Source organism: Python bivittatus, unplaced genomic scaffold, assembly GCF_059951505.1.
Source record: "Python bivittatus isolate LINGU-HERP-01145 unplaced genomic scaffold, Pbiv_v1 ctg000580_np1212, whole genome shotgun sequence".
Taxonomy (NCBI): domain Eukaryota; kingdom Metazoa; phylum Chordata; class Lepidosauria; order Squamata; family Pythonidae; genus Python; species Python bivittatus.
Window position 1 is genome coordinate 22,145,662 of NW_028277087.1, and position 23,630 is coordinate 22,169,291.

A 23,630-nucleotide genomic window follows, 5' to 3' on the forward strand; every position below is an offset into this window, starting at 1 on the left:
ATTATTATTGTTGTTGTTATTAAATTTGTATTAACCATGATTTACTCAATTAACTTAATTGTCTGGGCCTTTACAATGCAGTGAATTAAAAGCCAGCTATACATGTTGAGCTTGCACTAATGCAATAAGATACTTTGTAGCTCTGTATATTGTGCAAACTCAGCCAAACCCTTCCAGACATTTTCTTCAGATATACTGCATGATTAGCCTTGAATGGGTTCTCAAGGCAGCTTTTGGCAACGCAGAAATGGAGGTGAGAAATCAGGACCAAAAGTGATAGTATACAAAAAAACCCACATCAATGTTGTGCTCTAACTGAATAAAACCTATCCTACAACAGATGGAAAACACCAAATCAAGTGCACACACCTTCAATGCCATAGTTATACCAATGCTGATTTATAGCTGTTAAATATGGAAACTAAGAAAATCAGAAGCAGAGAAGCTTTGAGCAATACAGTGTGCAATAAGAGCAAGTACTAAAGATCCCAGAGACTAAATCAAATGCAGAAATTTGTTGCAGACCCAACTTTAAAAATGTCATCAAAGTAGCACAACCCCAAAATATCTACGTGCATGACATGATATGATGTGCATAACATCCATGTTACACATGGATGGAAACAGATGGGCTCAAAAGGTTAACATACCCGCTGACCTATAACTTTGTATATCCAACTTGAGATGGAAAGAGAAAATATGGAAAAATTGCCCCAGTTGGAATATTAGACTGTGTACAATACAAACAACTCTTGGTATTGTCACTTCAGGTAGTGAACCTACCCTAAAGAATCTGACAATCAAAATACTGAATAAGTGAAAACAATGATAGCCCTGTTTATTGAAGAGAAAAAAATGTCCCACATATATAGTTGATCGATAATTCCACTGACATTAATGAAAATTGTACAAGAGTGTGTATCACATTCTTCACAGCTCTTTATCAAATAAGATGGTGCAAAAAGAAAGGGCCGGGGAAGATGCAGGAAAGTCCAAAACTTAGGCAAAGCGTTTCAGTCATGAGAACTGCTTATTTAAAGTCAGTCATAGATGGAGACTATGGTAAGAAGCATTAGTGTTGGCTTAGTCAGGTTATAACTAACATTTGGGGATAAAGAATAATGCCTGCCCCATTGTACATGGACAAATGCATTTAGTCTACAATTGCTTCATAAAGGATGTTTATAATAAGCACAAAAAACAGCTGTGGAACATTTGCTAACCCATGACCTTGCTCCTGAAATCCATATGTAATTGGCAAAATGTTACTTTTCTTCTCTGCGCAAAATCATTTAAAATTTGCTAGGCAAGAGTTTATAGCAACTCAGAACATGGACAACAGTGGAAAAGGAGAAGCTTAAAATTTGTAATAAAGAATGTGGCTCTGTATACATGAAGTCAAGACTGGCTGTTTATCAAAGTTCCTCAGCTAAACTAAACCTTTGCCCAGGGAGGAGGCTATATTATCTCCAGGGAAGTGAAGTTTTAACTCCTAACATGGGTATGCCATTCTTGTAGAAGCATGTAACTTGCTGAGGTCTGGTTCCATCTGAGAATGAATCATCCTTCTAACAGGAGAAAGTGAGTCAGGAGCAAAACTCTTTTCTGAAGCTTAATATGAGTCTCCTGCTGCTTTGCTCAGGAGTCACAAACAAAAGAACCACTTTTGATAATGTCATAATATATTACAATAAAAACAATAAAATATATAAAAGCATGGCTCCACCCCTCCTTGCATATTTTGTGCATTGCACTGAACTCCAGTGATCTGGTTTAGAATGAATTGGTAGACCAAAAAGTGTGGTATTTTTTTTTAGTTAGGTATCCATAATCTAATTATCAGTGCTATGCATGGACTGTTTAAAATATGAAATCAGCCAACCCAGTGACTCTAAATTTAAAACATACACATACAGGCAGACACCAGAAATCAAGTGTTGGGATTTAGTAATATGGGATTTAGAAATTAAATCCAGAAATTCAAACCTCACTAATACCTCTGTTCAGTATTTGATACTTATGGGGCACACTAGAGAAAAAAACCTGACAAGTTGCACATGTTGGAGCACATTATTACATCTCACACACATGCATTATATTTTATTTAAAAACACACACATATACACACACATATAAAATCTGCGCCTGGAATAACTTTGCCAGTAAGCAAATTTGCTGTTTTTTACAAAGCAAACCAAGGCAACTTCTCTCCAATCATTGCTGTCATTTATCTTCAGAAAAGAACTTGAATTTTAAATACACAAGCAGATCTCTGGGACTTATCATAAATATACCAGACATTTCTTCTTTCGTATTTTCCAGACTTCTGCAGCCTCTGCAGATGCTTTTCCTACTTGGAGGAACCTTTTTTGCACCCCTCAAAAGGGTTTCTTAAAGGTCAGATCAGGACTCTATTTGGGTATGCATTTCTTGTGTGATTGGACTCGCATGCACGGTGGAGGGCAGGACTGTGCTTGCCAGAGCCTCCCAGACTGTTGCTCCCTATGAAGATGACTGCTGTCTGGAAGATTCAGACGCCTGATTAGGACTGAATCTAAGACCTTTCCCTGCTTGTGACTGCATTGATAGATGTTCTCCATGACAATCTGTCTCTAACCTGGTCTTCCAGTGGCACACCCATCATCACTGTAACTGTGACTTACTGCTGGTCGCCCTCTTCTTCTCTTTCCTTCCACCTTTCCCACCATTAGAGCCTTTTTTAGAGAGCTGGGTCTTCACATAATGTGTCCAAAGTAGGATAATCTGAGTCTGGTCATTTTGTGCCTCAAGTGAGAACTCTGGATTGGTTTGTTCATTTTTTTATACCCAAAGAAATATTGAGGTTCATGGAACCTAACCAAAACAAAAAACAAAAAAACCCACCCCTTTCTATGATTATCTTCTTCCTGGGTGTGAATGAGTGCAAGGTCCTTTGTCTCTTCCCTTCCCTCTCCTCTCCTGAGCCACCAATGTGCTGTGCAGAATAACTCACATAAAATTAGGTTCCTGTTCCACACTCCTTCCAATTTACTTGCATCACACCTAACCGAAGAGTTAGAATTTAAAGGATGAAATCCTAGATTCCTTTTATTAAACTTAATCCTCAGTTATTCCAGTAAAATTGTTTCAAAATTTAAACTCCTAATGGAAGTTGGGAAGCAAAACCTGCCCCCTCAATACTGACTGCTTGCTTGCTCTGTTGCAGTTTGCTAACTAATCATATTCTGGCCCTGCTTATGACTTCAAAAAATGTTAGGGACTGTCACATAAAGAGGACTGAACCTTTACATTGCTAATTCCATTGCAACCAATAGGAAAAGATCTGCTTGGAGCTGCTGTTCTGTTTTGCGTCATCCTTGGCATGGCACTTTCCAGATGGACATTGGGCAGGCATTTTTGAGACAGGCAATTAGGGGAGTGGAAATGATGGTTCCCCCACCCCAATTTTGATCCTTCTTTCCTCTCTCTTCCCTATTTAGTATTAGGTATGTTCGCTGCCTTGAGTTATTTATAAAAAATAAGACCGGATTAAAAAAAAAAAATCAATACTTCAAAAGTTGTTTTTGTTTACATAAGTGCTCTGAAACAAAAGTAAGGATTTAGCTCCCTCTGCTGTCTGCTTCCTATCATTACAAGAGCAAATGCTGTTTTAATAGGTACCTATTAAAGTGGTACCTCGGGATACGGACTTAATGCATTCCGTGACTCTGGGCGTATCCCGAGTGGGTCATAACCTGATGCAAATTTCCCCATAAGGTTCAATGTAAATCCGGTTAATCCGTTCCGCCCTCCGAATTTGGTCGCACCCCGAAGCAAATTTTCCCATAAGGTTCAATGTAATTACCGTTAATCCGTTCTGGCGTCCGCGGACCACGCGGTAGGGGCGGGAGAATGGCCGGGGGCTGCGCAGCGTGGTGGGAAAAAGGCTGGGCACCGCGCGGCATGGCGGGAGAAAGGCCGGGCGCGGCACAACACGGCGTGAGAACGGCCGGGCGCGGCGGGAGAACGGCCGGGCGCAGTGCGGCGGGAGAATGGCCGGGTGCGGTGCGGCAGGAGAATGGCCGGGTGCGGTGCGGTGTGAGAACGGCCGGGTGCCACATGGTGCGGCGGGAAAATGGCCGCAGACCACGTGTCAGGGGGGAAAAATGACCGTACCCCGAGGCGGAGTTCGCACATCGAGGTAAATTTTTGCGCCCAGAGCTGGTTGTAACCCGAAAAGTTCGTTAGTAGAGGCGTTCGTATCCCGAGGTACCACTGTAGTCTGGAACAGTCTCTCTCAACGTTGGGAACTTTAAGATGTGTGGACTTCAACTCCCAGAATTCCCCAGCCAGTCAATGGGTTACTCTTTCTGGTTGGGAATAACTTCCCTTCCCTTCCCTACCAGGCAGCTACTGAAGACAGTGAAACAAGCCCAATCCACCTTCCCCCAGTCAGTTAGCAATTATTAGCAGACTAGATTTGTATTGATTTTAGGTGCTTTAAATGAATATCTCTGTGAAAATCCTCTAAAGCCACAAAAGTGCCAACTTTCAATTTAAACAACTGCAATTCCTGGGTAGAATTTGCTTCTTAAGGTCTGGGTTATGTGGGGTAACAAATTTCAAGAAGTGGGTAGCAGAACAATTCTCATAATTGCCACTGCCAAGAGGCTGGACCCCATTTCTACAGCAACTAGCAGGGCCTTGCAGATGGAGAAAGATGATCACTTACGCACTTTATAATCTCCCGTTGCAACAACAGTGTGTGAAATGCCAGCCTATGAGAGTGTTAAGCAACTTGCCTCCTTCAGTCAGCATATGTGGGCAAAATACTAAGGCTGGGGTATTTCTTACTAACAAGGCTAAACATGTTGAGTTTTATTCCAAAAAATGTTGCCAATCACTTTCAAATTTCATTTATACTTCAAGTGTCCTAGAGAGTATAGAACCAGCCAGAGCAGACTTCTTGCACTTGGTTATAGCTAATCCTAGCTATGAGTCCAACACAAAAGTCCAGAAATCTGCATTGAATCACCTCAAATTAAAACAATCCACACTCACAAGAAGTACCATGCAACACTGAAAAAGAATGGTCTAGGAGCTTGTGCATTTCTTGAGACAATACTTCAGGTTCAGTACTTATTTCCTAGCATTTTTAAAGTGCTACGTGATTTTGAGACTGGGCCTCCATTTTAAATATTCTTGTCTTTAAATACTCTCAGATTCTGAGGCTGGAGAGCAGAATCTGAAGGACTGTCGACCTATATTTGAGGAAACAATGGCTAGTCTGTCACCAGAAGCTGTTCCTGGGAAAATGACTAGCTCTGAACAAGTGGGGGCTGATTCTGATAATCAGAAGTGAGTGCCACCTGTCTGAACACAGTGCCAGTTAAGAACTCCTAAGCGAGGCCAATAATCCTGGCTATATAGCAGCCAGAGCCTTGCTCTGGGGCTTGCTCCTTGTTGGAAACAAGTCTCCTGCTTCCTGACCTGCATTCTTATGGTTTCATTCTCCCGACTCCTTCCACTGCAAATGGATCTTCAGCTTATGACCCTGGGACTGGGACTTGTGGACTGCCTTGGGTCTAGACCAGTGTTTCTCAGCCTCCGCAATTTTAAGCTGTGTGGACTTCAACTTCCAGAATTAAACCAACAAAGTTTAAGAGATGGCTGATAGACAGGACCATTAAGTCCTGATATCCTCCTAGAATGCGCTAGAAAGTTGTATAACACAGCTTAAGATCCATCTTGGCTTTATAAAAAGAATGGTACTTGCTTTTTTAACATCCCGGGAATGCAGAATAAAATATGACACTGTAATTGCTTTAGCGATGATACGAATCAACTTAATATTGTTAGAAACGGTATGAGATTGCATCCCAAACATTTTATTGTCAGTAAAGTAAAGCAGGGCTCTAAGTCTTTTGATGAATATGAAACCCGATGAAGATATGATGGACTGAATGGGCAGAGCAGGGCTAAACATAATTTTAAATGGAACAGTCTCATACGGGAGAGGGGGTAATAATACTGCAGATGCTGGAAAGCGGTCCCTGAAGGCTCACTCCAAGGAAATGGGGGATATTAGGAAGCTGGGCAGATGGGCAGCCAGCTGATTGATGAACTTTTAAAAGATGGGAACTGTAGCGCTTTGGAGCCATTACACAGAAAAAAGTATCACGTTTGGTGTGTATCCTTCACTATTCTGGAATCCAAATGTAACCTGGCCAGCTAGATTTTGAGTTGAAACGGTATACAGGTAGTCCCCAGGTTAAGAACGCCTGGTTTATGGATGACCCATAGCTATTGTAGCATAATTTGAGTTAAATACACAATGATTCGAGTTAAATACACAATGGTTCAGGTTAATTACGCAATATCACTTATACAGTATTATACAATAATACCGTTCCGGCTTACATACAAATTTAAGGACAGACCTTGGGAACAGAACTTGTTCTTAAACTGGGGACTACCTGTACACATAGGAATGAATGAAGCTTTTGGTTCAGAAAGTGAATACTGAACATTATTAACCTACATTTATTTCTCTGTGTCCTGAGTCTTTGGATAAATAAGAACAAATAGGACTGAAGATGTGGTAAATACTCCTTCTTTGTGACAAGGAAAAAGGACCCAGTGGGATGACCTTTTCAGAATCTGGGAAGAAAAATGGAAATATTCTCAGCTTGTCTGTGGTCCCAAATAATTTGATACATACACACACACTCTTGTATATATAAAAAAGTTTTGTTCAAGAGATTAATATGGTATAACACAAATATGTGGAAATTGTATTAACCTTGTTTGAATATTTAATATTTTCCTAGAATATGGAAAAATAACGGTTCAGGAAAGGCACTATAAACATGGGCTTTTCCATATCTTTGCTTCCACTCTCTAATCTCTCAATAGTAGTTTGAAGATAATCAGCGAGTATCTTGTCTACCAACCTCACACTCACAAAGAACCAATGCCGAGTCATGAGTTCTCAACAGATAAATAATGGTTGTACAAAAAAGAGTGGTTCCTATGAGGGGGAGCAGCAAATCTAACAAACTACTTTCCTCTTTGAAAAACTATGACGCTAGTATGAGGAGCTGGGAAAATATGGCAAGGCAGGAGTTCTTGCAGATGCGGAAACAGTCCACAAACTCCAAAGAGTATCAGCATTAAAAAAAAAAAAGTCTATTTTTTTTTAATGTGGGTTCAACACACAACAGCTGAGCTGGAAATAAATTGGCTCATTTCTCAAACTCAGCCAAAGTTGTGGGGTCCCAAAGGTCCAGACCTTCTTTCAAACTGGTGCAGAGTTCTCATGTGAAAGTGGCCAAATATTACACAATGTGGCCCAAGTGAAAATAATTTCTTGAATGCTATTTTGGTGGTCTATAAATATTGATTATGTGCCATCAAGTCATTTTCAACTCCTAGCGACCACAAAGATAGATTTTTTTCCATGAATTGTCAATGATTTTATATTTTATATAAATATAAAATACAAATGTTATATAAATATTATATTCATACCATATACTATTTATAAAAAAATATAAATATTTATCTAAATATGCCAAACAAATAAATAAATAGCTTCAGCATATCTTTAAACACAGTGAGGCTGATCTTCAGGCCTCAGCCTCTTTCTTTCCTCTTCCTGCCGTCAAAAACCTGGCATATCCAGTACCACCACAATGGAATATTACTACAGTGACCATATTTTCTTGGAAAAAATAAAGGACAAACCTGAAAAAAGGGCAAACCTGAAAGAAGTTCATAAGGATTAAAAAAAAAAGTTTATAACTTTTGTACCTGCTTTACAAAGGAACGTTCAAGAGCAAAACCAAGGAAACAAATAATAAAATTAAATAAATCTAAAGGACAGCTTTCTGAAATAAAGGATTGTCCTTTATAATAACGGACGTATGGTCAGTGTAAATATTACACAATAGAGCCAAGTTTTTTAAACTTGGCAGCTTTAAGATGGGTGGTCTGCAGCAGCATGCTGGCTGGGGAATTCTGGGAGTTGTAGTCCACATCTTAATGCCAACAGGGATGGCTACATCAGACAGGACTACATGCGCGTCTCAATCTTCTCCATATACAAGTTGCACGTCACTGTTGATTAAAGAAACGTACCCTTTACCTACTCAGGACTCTCTGTTGTTCTGGCTTCACTGAACTGACCCCTGTAGTAAATGAGGAAATCCGTCGGTCATCCCGGCTGCCGGGCCGAAAGGAAAATCAGAGGAGGAACTAGCCTCAGCCTCCTACCGCCAAACCACCCGTCCTGGGGCATCCTAACGGCTGAGGAAGAATTACTGGCGGCACCAGCTCTTGTGAACTGCAGCGCCCGGGGCTCGGCAGGCCTTCGGGGAACCTCCAAGCCCGGAAGCCCCAACGCCCAGGGGCAGACCGGCGTCCCCGAAGGATACACTGCCGCGGAAGGTGCAGGTTCGCAGGGGCAGCGAGCGACCAGGCCTCGCGAGAAGGGGCGGTGTTTGCGAGCCGCGGCTCCTCCTCCTCCGGCAGCGAATGGGCGGCTGAGCCAGGCCTGCGTGGAGGAGGAACAGCGCGAGAAGCCGCCGTTGCCGGTAGAGCCGAGCGCGAGGAGAGGGGCTCGGTCCGCCGCGGGGAAGAAGCTTCGGCCCTGCCTGCCTGCGGTCGCCGCCGCCCTCGTCGAGATGCCGGGCGGACGGGTGTGCGCTGCCTGCGGCGGCTCCGAGATCGAGGTGGACTCGGCCCGGGGTGACGCCGTGTGCACCGGATGCGGCTCGGTGCTGGAGGACAACATCATCGTCTCCGAGGTGCAGTTCGTGGAGAACAGCGGCGGAGGCTCCTCGGCAGTCGGGCAGTTCGTCTCCCTCGACGGTGCGGGCCTGCGCATGTAGGAGGCGGGAGGCGGGGCCGGGCTTCGCCGGGTGGGCAGCCGAGGGAGGGGCGGCCCGATGCTGCCGCTGCTGCGGCCGGCCGTGGCGTTGCTCCCGAGAGCAGGGAATGGCACGTGGGTGCCGGGGAAACTCACTCTGTGCCTCGTGCAGGATTTACTCAGTTTAAAAGCGAGGCACTGGGATGACAAAATCGGCTGTAATATTGTAAGAAGACAACTTCTGTGCCGCTGATTGTGAAAAGGACAGGTCTCATGTCACGAGGAGCTGCCTTGTAACTTGGGTAACCATTTACATCTTATAAAGAAGGCACACTGGGCCCACCCTGATTCTCTGGCCTCAGCCATATTTGCAGCTGGTCATCTGTGGTCCTCTGATAGCCGCCCTGATTCCTGCTTTCCTCAGACTTCCTTCTCTGAGCTCTTTCTCTGGCTTGTTATACCAAATCTGGGGAAGGGGCTATCCTGTCCTGCAAGAAGTAGACTCAGAAGAATGATAAGCCCTGCTCCAGAAGGGAGTAGGAGGGATATGCCTGTTTTCAGATGCCCCATCTCTGCTGAAGAAAATGGAAAAGTCCAATATATCTGGCCCTCAAGAGCCCTCTCTTAACATGACACCTGTCCTTTTCATAATTAGTGTCATAGTAGTTGTGGGTGCCTTCTTGCCCCATTTGGCTGTCATCCCTTTCTTTCACTGCCTGCTAGTTTTATAATAGATTTTGGAAGAATGACTGTATTGTAGGAACCTGTGAGATGTGTAGTTTGTGATATTAGCTGGGCAGAGAAATGAAATAAATTACAGTTATGGCTTACTACAAGTAGTGGATATACAGTGATGTTTTACTCTTATTGGATCGCTTGCATATATGAATATAGCAGCTGAAGTTGCATGGCAGAGAGTAGTTCCTGCGGCACTGAACATTTTTTCTAGTTGCACATCATGTTACATATCTAGATGACTGTTTAGCTAAGACCTTCAGCGAGTAAGTCCATGGAGAGAGAAACATCATATCGGGCCACAGTTTTAGGCAAAGAAAGCATTTCTTTGTACATGACTATATCCCAGGTATTCTAGTTTGGAGCTAATCCTGAATATGGAAGGAATCATTGGGAGTTTTGGAGCAGGGATATCAATAAGCTGATAAGTCTCAGCTATATTTCTCTGGCACATCTGAATTAGGAGGTTTTGCTGGTCCTTGGCCAGTAGCTTGATGCAGAGATGGGCTGGAACTGAAAAGACAAGGATCCCACAAGTAAGTGGTTTCTGGGTTCATGAAATCAGGGGCTGCTTACTCTGAAGGAGTTGCATTCCCCTGAAAGGAGTAAGTATGTGAGGCCAGAGGCCCAAGTGTCAGCAAAAAGAGGCAACACCATGATTGGTGAAAGAAATGCACTGGCTGTTGATTTGCTACTAGATAACATTTACGATTTTGATGTTAACCTATAAACAATTTGGGACCAATTGGAGAGAATACTTCTGTTATATAGAAGTGCTCAACTATTGGATTCACCATCAGAGGCTGTCTTGGGTCTGCCACACGCAGTAGAAACTCATTTGAGTTCAGTTGGGAAGATTGGATGCCTTTTCTGTTGTGGCACCAGTTTTGGAGTATAGTACTTATCCGATAGAAATTAAGCATGGATTGTTGCATAATTTAGGAGCTATATTTGAGAGCTCATGATGGTGTGATTGAATTGCTTAAGATCATTATTACATTATTTCTTTCTGCTTTCTTGTATTTTGTCTGTTTTGTATTAGTATATTTTTTTTGCATTTGTATGTATTTTTTAAATTCTATACACTGCTTTATGAAGGATTCAGTGACAAAATGGTGTATAAATACATTGAATAAATAAAAATATAACAAAGCAGAGCTATAGAGAGGGAAAGGGTGACTCTCTTCCTTTTCTTCAATGCATTTTGCCTTTGGTCAAAGCTGCATTTCCTTCAGACCCAGTGGAGTATACAGTGGTACCTCAGCTCATGAACTTAATTCGTTCCACAATTCTGGTCGTGAGCCGAATTCGTCATGAACCAAATCAAATTTCCCCATAAGGTTCAATGTAAATAAGGTTAATCTGTTCTGACTCCTACGAACGTGGTCATCAACCAAATTGGTCGCCAACCGAATCAATTTTCCCATAAGGTTCAATGTAAATAAGGTTAATCAGTTCTGAACCATATGTATTTTTTTTTTAAACCACAAAAATATGAAAGTATAGTACAGTACAGTATGAAGAGAGAGAACACTAACCTTGGTTGAGGTGACACCAAAAAGCTTCACAGCAAGTGTCTGTCTGCGACCACGATCTCGCCTAGAGGTAGCCACGACCATATGTCAGAGCAGGAAAGATGGCCGCAGGTTGTGTTCATCACCTGATGCGGAGTTCATGAATGGAAGCAAAAATTTGTGAACGCTGCTGTTCACGAACTGAATTGTTCGTGAACAGAAGCGTTCGTGAACCAAGGTATTACTGTATATAGGATGTGCCAAAAGTCAGGCCCCGTAGAAAATTTATTATGTAAATTACATGAAATGTTCAAATTGGTTGCCATTTTCCTCTAAACACTTCCTTACTTGTTTGATGCATGATCTCTGAACATTTCTAAGTGCAGTAATATTTTCTCTGAAAAAAGAATAAAGTCCGTGGGGTTCTATGAGCTTGGTTGTTTTCTTCAGATGTTTCCTTACCCAACTAGGTAACATCTTCAGTGCTAGATGGGAATGGGGTTTGTTCTCTGCTTATATACACTAGTTTGCCCTGTCAGTGTTGGTGGGGGAGGTTTTTTTCCCCCCTCTGTTTTCCTAGATTAGGGTGTTGTATACAGCTTGATTGTTTGTCTGAGTTGGTAGTTCCTTGATTAGATATTGTTTACTGCTTGATTGTTTGGTGTTAATTCTGGTGTTAATCTCTGCTTATCTGGGTGTTGATTGCTGGTGAGGAGGTGTTCTAGTCTTTTTGTTTCCTTTTTGTCTCTTTTGAATGGTGTGTAAATGTTGTTTATCTCTATGTGCCTGTTGATGGCTGACTTGTCTGAATACCAAGCTTCCAGGAATTCATTCTTGTTTTTGGATTTAGCTTGGTCTAAGATGCTGACAGTTTCTCAATTGAAACTATGGTTGAGTCTGTCCATGTGTTGTGAGATTGAGGAGTTTTCATCGTGTCTTCTGACTGCTAGTTGGTGTTCATGGGTGTGCTTTGCTAGTCTTCTGCCTGTCTGTCCTACATAGTGGCTGTTAGTCCTTACACTGTATGGTGTGGATGACTCCTTTTTTTTTTTTTTAATTTTGGGCAAACACAATACGTTTTTAAAAAATAAAACATATTGTGATTGGCCTATAGGACCTGACTTTTGGTATATCCCATATAATAGTTGAAAGGTCATGTGTCTATCTCAGTTCTGTGATTCAAATTCTGGACCCCCCCCCTGCTTTTCAAGTCAATGGGTTTTGGCTGCTTCTTTACTGTCATTGAAGTTCCTTGTCATCTGTCCCTTTTTTACAAAATGACTATGTCTGGCCTTAGAAATGGGGGTGGGGCAGTGGGTGTTACCTCTTCAACTTCACACTTTACACTTACGCTGGTATATTAAGCATATTTTCTTTGTTCTAGATGAAGTTTCTAGATAATTCAAATTTAGTAGTGAAGGGAAATAATTCTTTTAACTGGATTCTTGACTTAGTACAAAATATTCCTAGTTAAGTGATAGTTTAAGTTACCATTGGTCAGTAGAGATGAATGATCTTAATTGAAAGATGCAGCAATCATCCTCATCATCATCTTGGTAAGGAAATAAAGAATATAAAGCCAGGTTTAGATTTTAAAAAACTGATGTGAAAAAATACATATTAAATTATGTTCCTTTTGTGCATGTGTATAAATATAAAAAATTCCAGTCATTCTTTGGTTATTTGGCAGATATGTATGTTCCCCAAAATGTGATAAGGGAAGACATACATTGCTGTTTTATTGTTCTTTTCCCCACTCAGAATATTATTAACTGTGGAGAGATATCTTTTTACTTTATAGTTTAGGGGTTTCAGATGCTTGGTTAGTCTAAGTTGTTATAACTAATTTATATTGCTCTATTACTACAGTAGATCATTTTCTGCTGCTTCCATTTCCCCTATTTTTAATACTCTTTTTCTCCCCCCACTCCCGTTCCTCAAGGTGCATCACTTAGTATTATTATTTGATGCAGGATGGAGAAGCTCTGATTTGTGGTGCCTCAAGTGAAGATCTTCTTTCTCATAGCAAGATACGAAATTATAGGTGCTCCCATTTAGGATTGTGTGCTGGTTCTGATTTGGTTGCCTTGCACCCTTTCTGAAGGGAAAAGATATAGGGTAGCCAGAACTGGCTGTTAGGGAGCTATTACTTGCGGATGCTTCCATCTAGAATTACTCACATAGACCGTACCAGTGCTTTTCCTTTGCTGCAGTAGAGGTAGGCAGTCTCCATTTTAGAGAAGGGAAAGAGTTTTTCTCTCCCCAAAGGCCTTCCTGTATGGGGTGCATCCAGAGAAGTAGTTGGTGTTTGCTTGGACTGGATTCAGCTCTCCATCTCCGATTTAATGGCATATTTGGAATCACTCCTTTTATTGAAACAGAAATAATCTTGCCCTTACGATTTTGAATTCCAGGTTGACTGACTTCAGTCAGCCAGTGCTGTTTGCGTATTTACATATTTATGGGTGGGTATAAGGCAGGGTTCCTCAACCTCAGCAACTTTAAGATGGGTGGACTTCAACTCCCAGAATTCCCAGCCAGCCAACTGGGAGTTGAAGTCCACCCATCTTAAAATTGCTAAGGTCGAGGAGCCCTGGTGTAAGGGACAAAACCCTCAACAGCTGTTTATAGATCAATCTATATAGATCTCATAGTTAACTCTAATTTATTTATTTTAATTTCCTACTGCTTAGTAAATGTTAAAGCTATTTTTGTGTCTTGTCCAAATATTTGAGTGTGTTCCATTTCAAAAAATGTAGTACATAAATAAATAATAATAAAGTTTATCATTGTTAAGGTAAAGATATTTTCCAACTGAACTTGACTTGTAGTGACTACATATATTTTTCTTGGCAGCAGTGGATTGCTACTGTCTTCCTAAATGTTTTTTGGTTGTCCAGTCTAAGTTTATGAATGGGAGAACGTCAGAAATGAATATGGCACCTTTTTATTGTAAGAAAATAGAAAAGATTTTATTCCTGTGTCCACTGGCAGTTTTAGATAAAGTCAGTCATTTTTATTTATTTATGTAATTTGCATGGCTGTCCTCACTAGCTGGCATTGATTGTTTGAACTGTAAACAGATGTCACTGTGATTGCAAGCTAAGATAAGCAGGTGAGACTTTAAGAGCACAAATTACTGTCTATTGGGTTATGGACCCTTCTTACTGTAGTCCAATACTGACATACTTGGGCAATATTGGAGGATAAAGTTTAGTCGATTCTGATTGAAAAAGAATGAGAGCTGCTTGGGGAAATCTAGTGTTGCTTTGCCTCTTTGAACAGGAAAATCACATCTTCACTAGGTGTTATAAAGCAAAGTATAACTGTTAGTATTTCACATATTGCTCTATTCTCAACAACAGTGTGTTTGGAGACAAAGGTCCCTACAATATAAATTAGGAATGGGCGTTATTTACAGAATTATAGGTTGCAATTCAGGCTCTTGACTTTCTAAAGGGCTGTGGAAGTCTGCTGATGTGAGGATGTTACTGAAAGGGATACGGGTGATTTTTTGGGGGGGTTTTTTGAGCAATGTTAAGGATTTTCACGGGAACAGGAGGCATATGGGAGGCAAATCACTTCAGTTTCCACCCTTGAAATAACCCCCCCCCCCAATAATCCAAATAGTCATTTTTCAGGCATTGAGTAAACTGTAATGGTGGGGGTAGGAATTGTTTGCCTCCACTTACCTTCACTCTTATCCTTAATTTTGCCTAACAAGAAAAAAAAGTGCCGTTTCACGGTAATTGGGGAAGGGCTGCATATGGACATCACATTGGCTACTCCTAGTTTAGGATCAGGTTTTAAACATTTATCTTCATAGCATCTTTGCTGTAAATACTTGTTTCGAAGAAAAGTAGACAAACTGTGTGTGACACACTCCAGTAGCTTAATCAGGCAGATTGATATTTTCTGATTAAACAGAAGAACAATTCTGATAACCTTTTTTCATTATTTTGATTGTGCATTTTTCATTCAGAATTTTTTTCCAAATTACTTCTTTGCTATTTTATCAAAGTTAGCCTTAAAACCAACGTAAATTGCTTGTATCATATACAGTGGTACCTTGGTTCACGAGCTTAATTCGTTCCACGATTCTGGTCACGAACCGAATTGGTTGCGAACTGAATCAAATTTCCCCATAAGTTTCAATGTAAATAAGGTTAATCCGTTCTGACCCCTACGAATGTGGTCGCCAACCAATTTTGGTCACCAACCGAATCAAATTTTCCCATAAGGTTCAATGTAAATAAGGTTAATCTGTTCTGAACCATATGTATTTTTTTTTTTAAACCACAAAAATATGAAACAAAGTACAGTACAGTACAGTATGAAGAGAGAGAACACTAATCTTGCTTGAGGTGACTTCTGGTGTGGAGGACAGGAAGGCGGATGGGGAGGCGGTTATTGTTTGGAGGGAGAGTCCCCCTCGCCTACAGGAAGCCACGACCACGTATCAGAGCAGGGAAGATGGCCGCAGGTCGTGTTCATCACCCGATGTGGAGTTCGTGAATGGAAGCAAAATATTGCGAACGGTGCTGTTTGTGAACCGAATTGTTCGTGAATAGAAGTGTTCGTGAACCAAGGTATTACTGTACTAATAGAATTTTCTCATACATATCAACAAAGGTTAAGAGGTCAAAGTAAAAGAGGTTGTGGATTGGGAAAATGGGTGTAAGAGAATGATTGGTGGAAAATTATGTGCATATAGAGAAAAAGAAAATGGCAAAGAAGTTAAGGAGAGCAAGCAGTGTTTAAGATTAAAAGTGACAGAAAAAATGCAGAGAGATTGTGGTGGGGATAAAATTTGTTCTCAATTGAGGGAATCAGCAGAGTGAATGGAAATAAAAATAAAAGTGATGAATTATTTTGTGCTAAATCTAAAGCAGTGGAATGCTAGAAGGGACATTTTAGAGATTTGTATGGGAATAATAGTGATATGTTGCAGAGTAGAACTGAAATAAATGCTATAAATACGTGTGTCCAAGAAAAGTCTGATGAAAATGAAGTCATAAATGCTGTGGGAATGTTGAAAAATGCAGCTGTAGGTGTCGATGGCATAACTGGAGAAATATTTAAGTATGTTCCTGGTTTGTTTTTGGTGTGACTGTGTGAATTGTTTAATTATCTTTTTGTAATTTGTTCCTGTGTGCTTGCTTGCTTGCTTATTTATTTATTTATACATCACATTTATTAGCCGCCCATCTTGCACAAGCGGTGGTCGCAGGAAGTTGACTCATCCGGGCTTTCTTCCTCAGCCGATCTTTTTCTGCCGATTGCGTCTAGGCAGGTCTGGCACCGGTTCCTGCCCCCCGTGCAGAGCGCCGCCAGTGTTTCCTCCTGCTGAGATGGGAGTACCTATTTATCTACTCGCAGATGGTATGCTTTTGAACTGCTAGGTGGGCAGGAGCTAGGGACGAATGATGGGAGCTCACTCCATCACGCGCAGCTGGGCTTGAACCGCTGCAGTGTTGACCATTTCTGGCTGGCAACTCCAGCATCATTAAGGCACTATGCCACCGCATCCCCTAGAAACAAATTTGTTGTTTCTATGTTGCTTTTTATTATTGTGAGCTGCCCAGAGTTGGTTGGAGTCGGGTGGCATCAACATTGAATAAATTAACATGAATAAATTAAATATACAAAAAATGCATCTCTGCCTGATGGTTGGAAGAATGGTGTTATTGTGCTTTTTTACAAATGGAAAATTAACAAGAATTAATGTAAAATCTACAGAGGTTAACGACTCACTGTCTAATTTTGAGAAATGAGTGATTATTTTGCATAATCCAAAGATATAATATCAAAATTTACTCAAACATTGGAAATAAACATAGGTGGACACAGAATACTAGGGTTGAGATAATGTTTGAGAGTCTGTTTGAGGTAAGCAGTTGGATGGAGCAGTATGACAAATCTTATGGAGATCTGGAGAATTTTTATCTGCTTCAATGCAGGAATTAAATACCAGCGATGTAATTCCTGTAAGAATTTCACATACTATATGTAACTAGGAGGTGCTGGAGGTGTTGTAATCAAAAAGGGATTTTCTTCCATCTTCAGTGGGAATATGATAAAATCTCAACATTAATGAAAGGATAGCAAGGAGTGAACTCTCTCCACACGTAGGCTTGTTACATATATTTGATGGAAGAAATAAAAAGCTATGAAGCAAGTAACTTACTATTTACCTGCTTTTGGCAGTAATGTTGATTTTTTCTCACCAATAAAAATATATGGGTAAAGTTTCACTTGAAAAATTAATAAGATTTGGTCAGTTGCCTGTGTGAGAAGGTTTCTGATAAAATTCACATACTTAAAGACAAAATGGGAAATCATTATTTTATCAGGATGATAAGATTTTACGTGTTTTATAAATTACAAAATGAACATCCATCAGGATGAATTGGCCTGATATGGGATAGTTTAATATAGAAGTGGTTGTTTGTAATGTATTATAATGTAAATAAATGATCGTGGTGGTGGTTGTGATGATAAATCATCTACAGTTTGAGTGATGTGATAAGTGTGCCTGAATACAACAATGGTTGCAAGTCTTGAAAATGTTAAATCAGTTACATTGGACTTGAGATTATGAAATGTTCTATTTTGAGTGTACTAGACACCCAAAGACTGTATTTGAAATCATGGATGTCAGATTTTCTTCACTGGCAGTGTAAAAAAAATTGAGAGGTCAATTGGCTGATATGATTTGGTCTTGTGAATCATTAATATTTTTCTGAAATAATATTTTAACATGCTTAAACAGATTTATGGGGAAGAATTAATGTTAAGGATGTTAATGTGATGTTAAATTTTGTTCCCAAACTCTGGAATCTGATTACATTTGAGGAATTATGGCTATACCAGGCCTAGGGTATTGCTAAGATTATTTTGAGAAATTAGAAAAATATTATTGTTTTATAATACTTGTTAAAATAAAAAATAGTATGTTTCTTAGAAACGACACTGAGCACATTGAGAAATATATGGATATGAGATAGAAAATTAAGTGTACAGTTGTTGATTTAGAAAAAGTGAATGATGAAGTGAATAAGTTTGAACTATGGAAAGTTTGGCATGAGTATGGAAATAGAGTTTGGTTGTTGAATGCATAAATGGTATATGATGTAAATAAAGCATGTGAGAGAATAAATGGAATGCTTAGTGATTTTTTCAACATTGAACTGAGAGCAAGAGAAATATGTGTGATCTTCCCTTGGCTGTTTAATGTGTTGATGGGTAAATGTATAAGAAAACCCTGTGATGACATTAGATGTATGTTGATTGGGGTCATGATGTGCATGTGTTGTTGTATCAGACCTTGCCTTGTTAACTAAGAACCCAAATAATTTGTAGTAAATGTTAGATAGATTATATAATGCAGTGAGGATATGTGAGGATCTGAATATTAATGTAGTAATGACCAAGTGGTTGTGCTTGACTAGGAAAATGGAATGAACGTTTGCGAGTAATATGTTAATGGAAAAAAACTAGAACAAGTAGATGAAATTTTACTAAAGATAGCAAAATACATGGATATGATGCTGATAGAAATATAGAGAGTAGTATGTATATGTTGAAAGGGATGAATATTTGTCAAAGGAAGCAAAAATGCCTTTGTATGCAGTTTGCTTCTTTATTCTTCACCTTGTTATATGGAAGTGAGAATTGAGTATTTCTGGAGAAAAAAGTAATGCAGTGGGAATGGGATACTTAAAAGGTGTGGTTAAAACAAGTGATGAATATAGATTTGATACAAAAGTCAGATTAGTACAAAAGAAGTTCATTGAGGAGAGAATAACTTTGGATTGAACTTTAAAATATATAAAGGTAGAGTGAATGGGGAAGATGGAGGAAGTTGTGGCTGGGTAAGATTAATTAAATCCTAAAAAGGAGAGAAGTGAGACGTCTAAAGAATAACAAGCAAAGTGTGAAATGGTGTAGGGATAAGATAGAAGCAAGGATGATTTGAAAGGATAGAAAAGTATGGAGAGGAACATGAATGGTATTATATAAACTAGATTTAGTTACATTTCTTTTTCTCTTGTCTCATTGCTTCAGTATATTTTGTGTACCCGTTTATACTATTTCAAACTCCTTTTGCAAGGTTTGCATAATGTTGCTTGCCTTGAAATGGAACAGCATGATGGGTAGTGTCATGTATATATGTAAGAATATTGCTAGGGAAAATCCACAACATAATTGGCTTTCTCATTGTGCCTCTTGTGGTTTCCTCCAGGTGTCAGTCTTGTATCATGCCTCAGGAGTAGTCTCCTTCTAATACCCTTCATGACAGCAGTAAAGGCTTACTTGAAATCCTGCAGAAGATACTTTGGTGATTGTGAAAATGCTGACTTCAGAATTAGGCCTGCATTGATCCCCCTTTTATATTGTGAAGTTGATTCCATTAGGACAAGAATTTCAGCACTTGCCTTTTAATGGTGCTTCTCTGGACTGGAAGAGGGGTGTTGGGTATGTGCTGTGTGTGTGTGTATGTATGTGTATGTATGTGTGTGTATATATATTTTTGCTTCACTATATATATAGTGAAAATTGACTTGATAGGAATTGTTAGTGTTCAGGTCTCTGAGACGTTCTGTGAGATGAATTAGAAGTATAACTGTAGAATAGAAGCTGTGCAAGTACACCTTTTTCGACAAGCTCTCATACTAGCATCTGTAAGACTAACCTTCCTGCAAGCTACTGACAGCCAGACTAAGATGCACTGAATGAACTATAGAGTCAACAAGTGCAAGGCCTATGGGTTCAAATCCTGTTGAAGAGTTGAACATAGAACAACTAGCACGGAGGATATCTACGCCTGAAGAGTCCCCAGTAAGGATGAAACTGATCATGTAGTGCCTTTTACTGGTCAGTAGCTAGAATTTCAGACTAGTTTCATAGCAATAGGCTAAATATTTATGAGACTGAAAAAATGTATAAAATCTTTACCGTTTATGTAAATTGCCAAGACTATTGCATTGTGCCATATTTTGATTTTGCATTGTTTCCCAGTGTAGTTACTGAAATCTAGGGGTATTTTACAATTGGTTAAATATATTATATATTAATATGAAACCTTAAAGACTAATAGTTTTATTTTGTAAACATTAATAGACTAATACATTAATCTTTAAGGTGCCACAAAAGTGTTCCTTTGTTGCAATAATACTATTTCTCTGCAGTCTTATCAGACTATATTATGAATATGGAAAAAGTCAGATGTTGTAGTGTTTTGCTTACTGATAGACATATGTACTGTCTTGTTTGTTAAAGTTGCCAGGGTTGAAAAATGCTGCTTTAGGAGATGAGAGATGAAAAAGTTGCAGTATAATAAAATATACTGAATAGCCTGGGAGCTTCAGGGGGATCATTTTTAACGTAAAAGGCTGATGAAAGTCTGGATTGACAGCTTGCATGCATAATTGTAAATGGCCTAAAAATTAGCAAAATATATTTGCATATTCACATACATGCAGACCACCCAGTATACCCTTCAAAGCAACCACACTAGCATTGAAAGAATGTGGCTGCTTTAATGCTTCAAGGAGGGTACTTTGCTTCCTCTGATGTGATTTGCAAAGCATCTTTTTTTAATGCTTTGCATACCCCTATCAATTCTATGGAAGGTTCTAAGTTCTCTGGAATAACAGCGTGAGAGGAAATAACTCATCCTAACATCTTTTTATTTGCTTTTCTTGTTTTTATGGTTACAAAAAACAACCGTATAAAAACACTCCAGGGGCATTTGTCCACCTACTAATATAGGTGCTTGAGAGCTTCAGTCAGTAAAATGCAGTATTGTAATTTTAGGACCCAGTTTTTGGTAGATGAAAATTGGTTACCCACAGCTAAGTGGTTATATTATTACTGCCATAATTGCTCCTGCACTGACTATGCTGGTTTCCTAATGGTGTCACTGACAAGATGGCTGGGCCATGTGGGCTGCCCTGCCTTATTCTCCCATCAGGCATGTAGCTCATTCATGTCATGCTTAGTATTGATGAACAAAGCTGAACTCAAAATGCTGTAAAATTAGAGATAATGTGCTCTAATTCTTAAAATGAGCTAGACAGCAGTTTAGTTATTATAATGTTAACCTTGGATGGGGAGACCTGCATTTACATCCAGATTTGTCTTCAAATTAGGATGACTCAATTATTTCAGCTAAATAGCAGGATATGGATGTGATCACAGAAATAACAAATCTTTAAGGCAAACTGTTGCAATAGCTATTCCCTTGTTACCGATAGAGGAAAAGAGTGTCAGCTAGGGTTGCTCATGGCTATGATCTGGAAAGAGTTTGTGCTTTTCACGGTGGTGATAACAAGATATTGGCATTAGTTTAAGACTAGCAAGGGACGTATTAATGCTAAACAACATTGTAAACCATTTGGATTGCTTTGATAATGTATAATACTTACCTTCAAAGAATTTCTTAGGAAATTCACTGCCATGACATCTAAAATCAGAGGATAAGCCCACCAGTGTCCCTTAATTATGTTGGAACCTTCCTTGTTTGAGAGGTAGTATGCTACTGATGCCAGTTGTTGGGAAGTAGATATGGCTTTCATATGCCACTGATTGGATTTCCAGAAATACCTGATTGGCCAGTGCAAGAAATGGGAATGCTGGACTTGATAAATCTATGGTCTGATTGGTAGGACTGATGAAAGCAGAAGCGGCGGGGGTGGGGTGTTGGAAGAAGAGAAGGATTAAGGGGATATGGAAGTACAGAACAGGGCTGGTTATATTTTGGAAGGATAGTTAGACCCTCAAACACTATAGTAATTAGTGTTTAGTATGCCCTTGAGAATTCTAATATGAATCTTTGAAATTATTTCTTGAGGCGCCCATGTACACAAGCTATATATGTGCTTGTGTGAATAATACGCACAGCTTATTTACAAAAAATATATTGAGATCTGGTACTGTACTTTAGAGACTGATAGAGATGCCAAAAAAAAAAAGCGGCAGCAGTTTGAGATTCATAATCGCATAAGAGGAGCCTCAGAGTCTAGGACTATTGATGTTTGTTAGGCTGAAATGCTTAGCAAAAGGGAGTCTGGGCAAGATGTATTGAAATGTTTCCATTAATATGTTATATTTGACAGCTTTTTCTTTTCTTTTTCTTGTAGCAGCAGGAAAAACTCAAACTGTTGGAGGATTTCATGTCAACTTGGGAAAGGAATCGCGGGCACAGACTTTGCAAAATGGTAACTTGTAATTCTTATTTTTATTTAGCCTTGCTAAAGAAAGCTATCCTAGAGCTAAATTTTATCAACTATGATTTTGGAGGGTGTATCAGAGAGGAAGTAGATATTTTTAGAGCATGGTTTATGCAACTCCCTTTAAATTGTGAATTGAGTTGGAAGAAATCTGTACTGAAAACCATAGTTGGCGGCAGCAAATAGTAATTAATGAGAGGAGGAAAACAAGGCATATTTGACATCTCTGTCCCCATAGCTTGCAAATAAACTACTTTAAAATGTCAGATGTACTTTAATTCTGGGACTGAAACATTTTTTTTCCATTCAGTATAGACCTGGTTCAGCTGAGTCATGAATCTTGATCTCTTGAATTCAAGTAGAATAATAAACTTCCAAGAGCAGATTGATGGAGGGCAGCTGCATTCAGTAGCTTCACAATATGAGTGTCTTTCCCAGGTGGTGGAATGGGCAGTCTGAGGCACTCCAGATGTTTTGGACTAATTCTTCATCCATTCTGGCAAAGAATAGGACGGATGGAAGGTGAAATAAAAAAGGAATAGAGGGCATTAGCTTGCCTATCCATTAGAAATACAGTGCTGAAATTAAATAAGTGTGGATTTGATTAATGCTTGAATGAAAGACCATTTTTCCATTGTAAACTAAAGTAGTGTGTACAAATCTATTCTTAAGCTCAGAAGGCCCACTATGCTTGGTAATTTTTTTGCAGAATTTGTGAAGTTTCCAGGTCAAAATTATAATCCACATTTACATTTTCTTATAAAATGTTTGAGCAAGCCTTCTGCAGTGACAAGCAATGTGCTGTAGAAAAGAGCAAAAGCAATGGGTTGGGTTAGGTTAGACCTAAAAAAACCTGTTCCTGAATTTAGGCTGGAAAAGATTTTTCTTCAGTTCCTTTCTCTTCTTACATTTGAGAAGCTGGAGCTGTAAGTGCAGCAAGCAGATGGCATAGACCAGCCAGTCAAAAAGTCAGGCTTTTATATTTAAATCACATGTGGCTGATTCAGAGGCTTTATGTTATGTTCCAGTGATAGTTCATATGTAACTGGATATGGATTGTCATACTTTTTATTTTGAATACATCATGTGTTATTATATTTAAAACTAAATTTCTTTACAGATAATGAACACTAGCTTTAAAATTCATGGTTTTGTTTTAAATATTCTATTTCACTGCACAGTTAATGTCAGTAAATAGCCTTTACTGCCTATTTCAGAGTGTTGCCTCTGAAATGTAATGTAAGGTTGATGTTCTCATGAATTATTTCTAACAAGACCTATAAAGTAATTTGCTTGATT

General features: G+C 39.4%; 1 protein-coding gene and 1 long non-coding RNA gene across 14 annotated transcripts in view; one reads left to right on the top strand and one right to left on the bottom strand.

Moving 5' to 3' along the window:
* LOC107326301 (uncharacterized) overlaps positions 1 to 8,504 on the bottom strand; it is a 40,103-nt gene extending 31,599 nt beyond the window's left edge. For 3 of the 10 annotated variants that reach the window (XR_003085535.2, XR_015797669.1, XR_003085537.2), the window contains exon 1: positions 8,119 to 8,504. This is a non-coding gene — a long non-coding RNA (uncharacterized LOC107326301). Of the gene's footprint in view, positions 1 to 6,520; positions 6,640 to 8,118 lie in introns of all 10 variants that reach the window. The other 7 variants (XR_015797671.1, XR_015797672.1, XR_003085540.2 and 4 more) reach the window with 4 other exon arrangements.
* A 159-nt stretch (positions 8,505 to 8,663) lies between these two features.
* The window catches only part of BRF1 (BRF1 general transcription factor IIIB subunit), a 231,271-nt gene continuing 216,304 nt past the window's right edge, over positions 8,664 to 23,630 (top strand). For 2 of the 4 annotated variants that reach the window (XM_088149756.1, XM_088149754.1), the window contains exons 1-2: positions 8,664 to 8,850; positions 22,245 to 22,319. In XM_088149756.1, coding sequence (XP_088005882.1) covers positions 8,664 to 8,850; positions 22,245 to 22,319 — 262 coding nt within the window. Of the gene's footprint in view, positions 8,851 to 22,241; positions 22,320 to 23,630 lie in introns of all 4 variants that reach the window. The other 2 variants (XM_088149755.1, XM_088149753.1) reach the window with 1 other exon arrangement.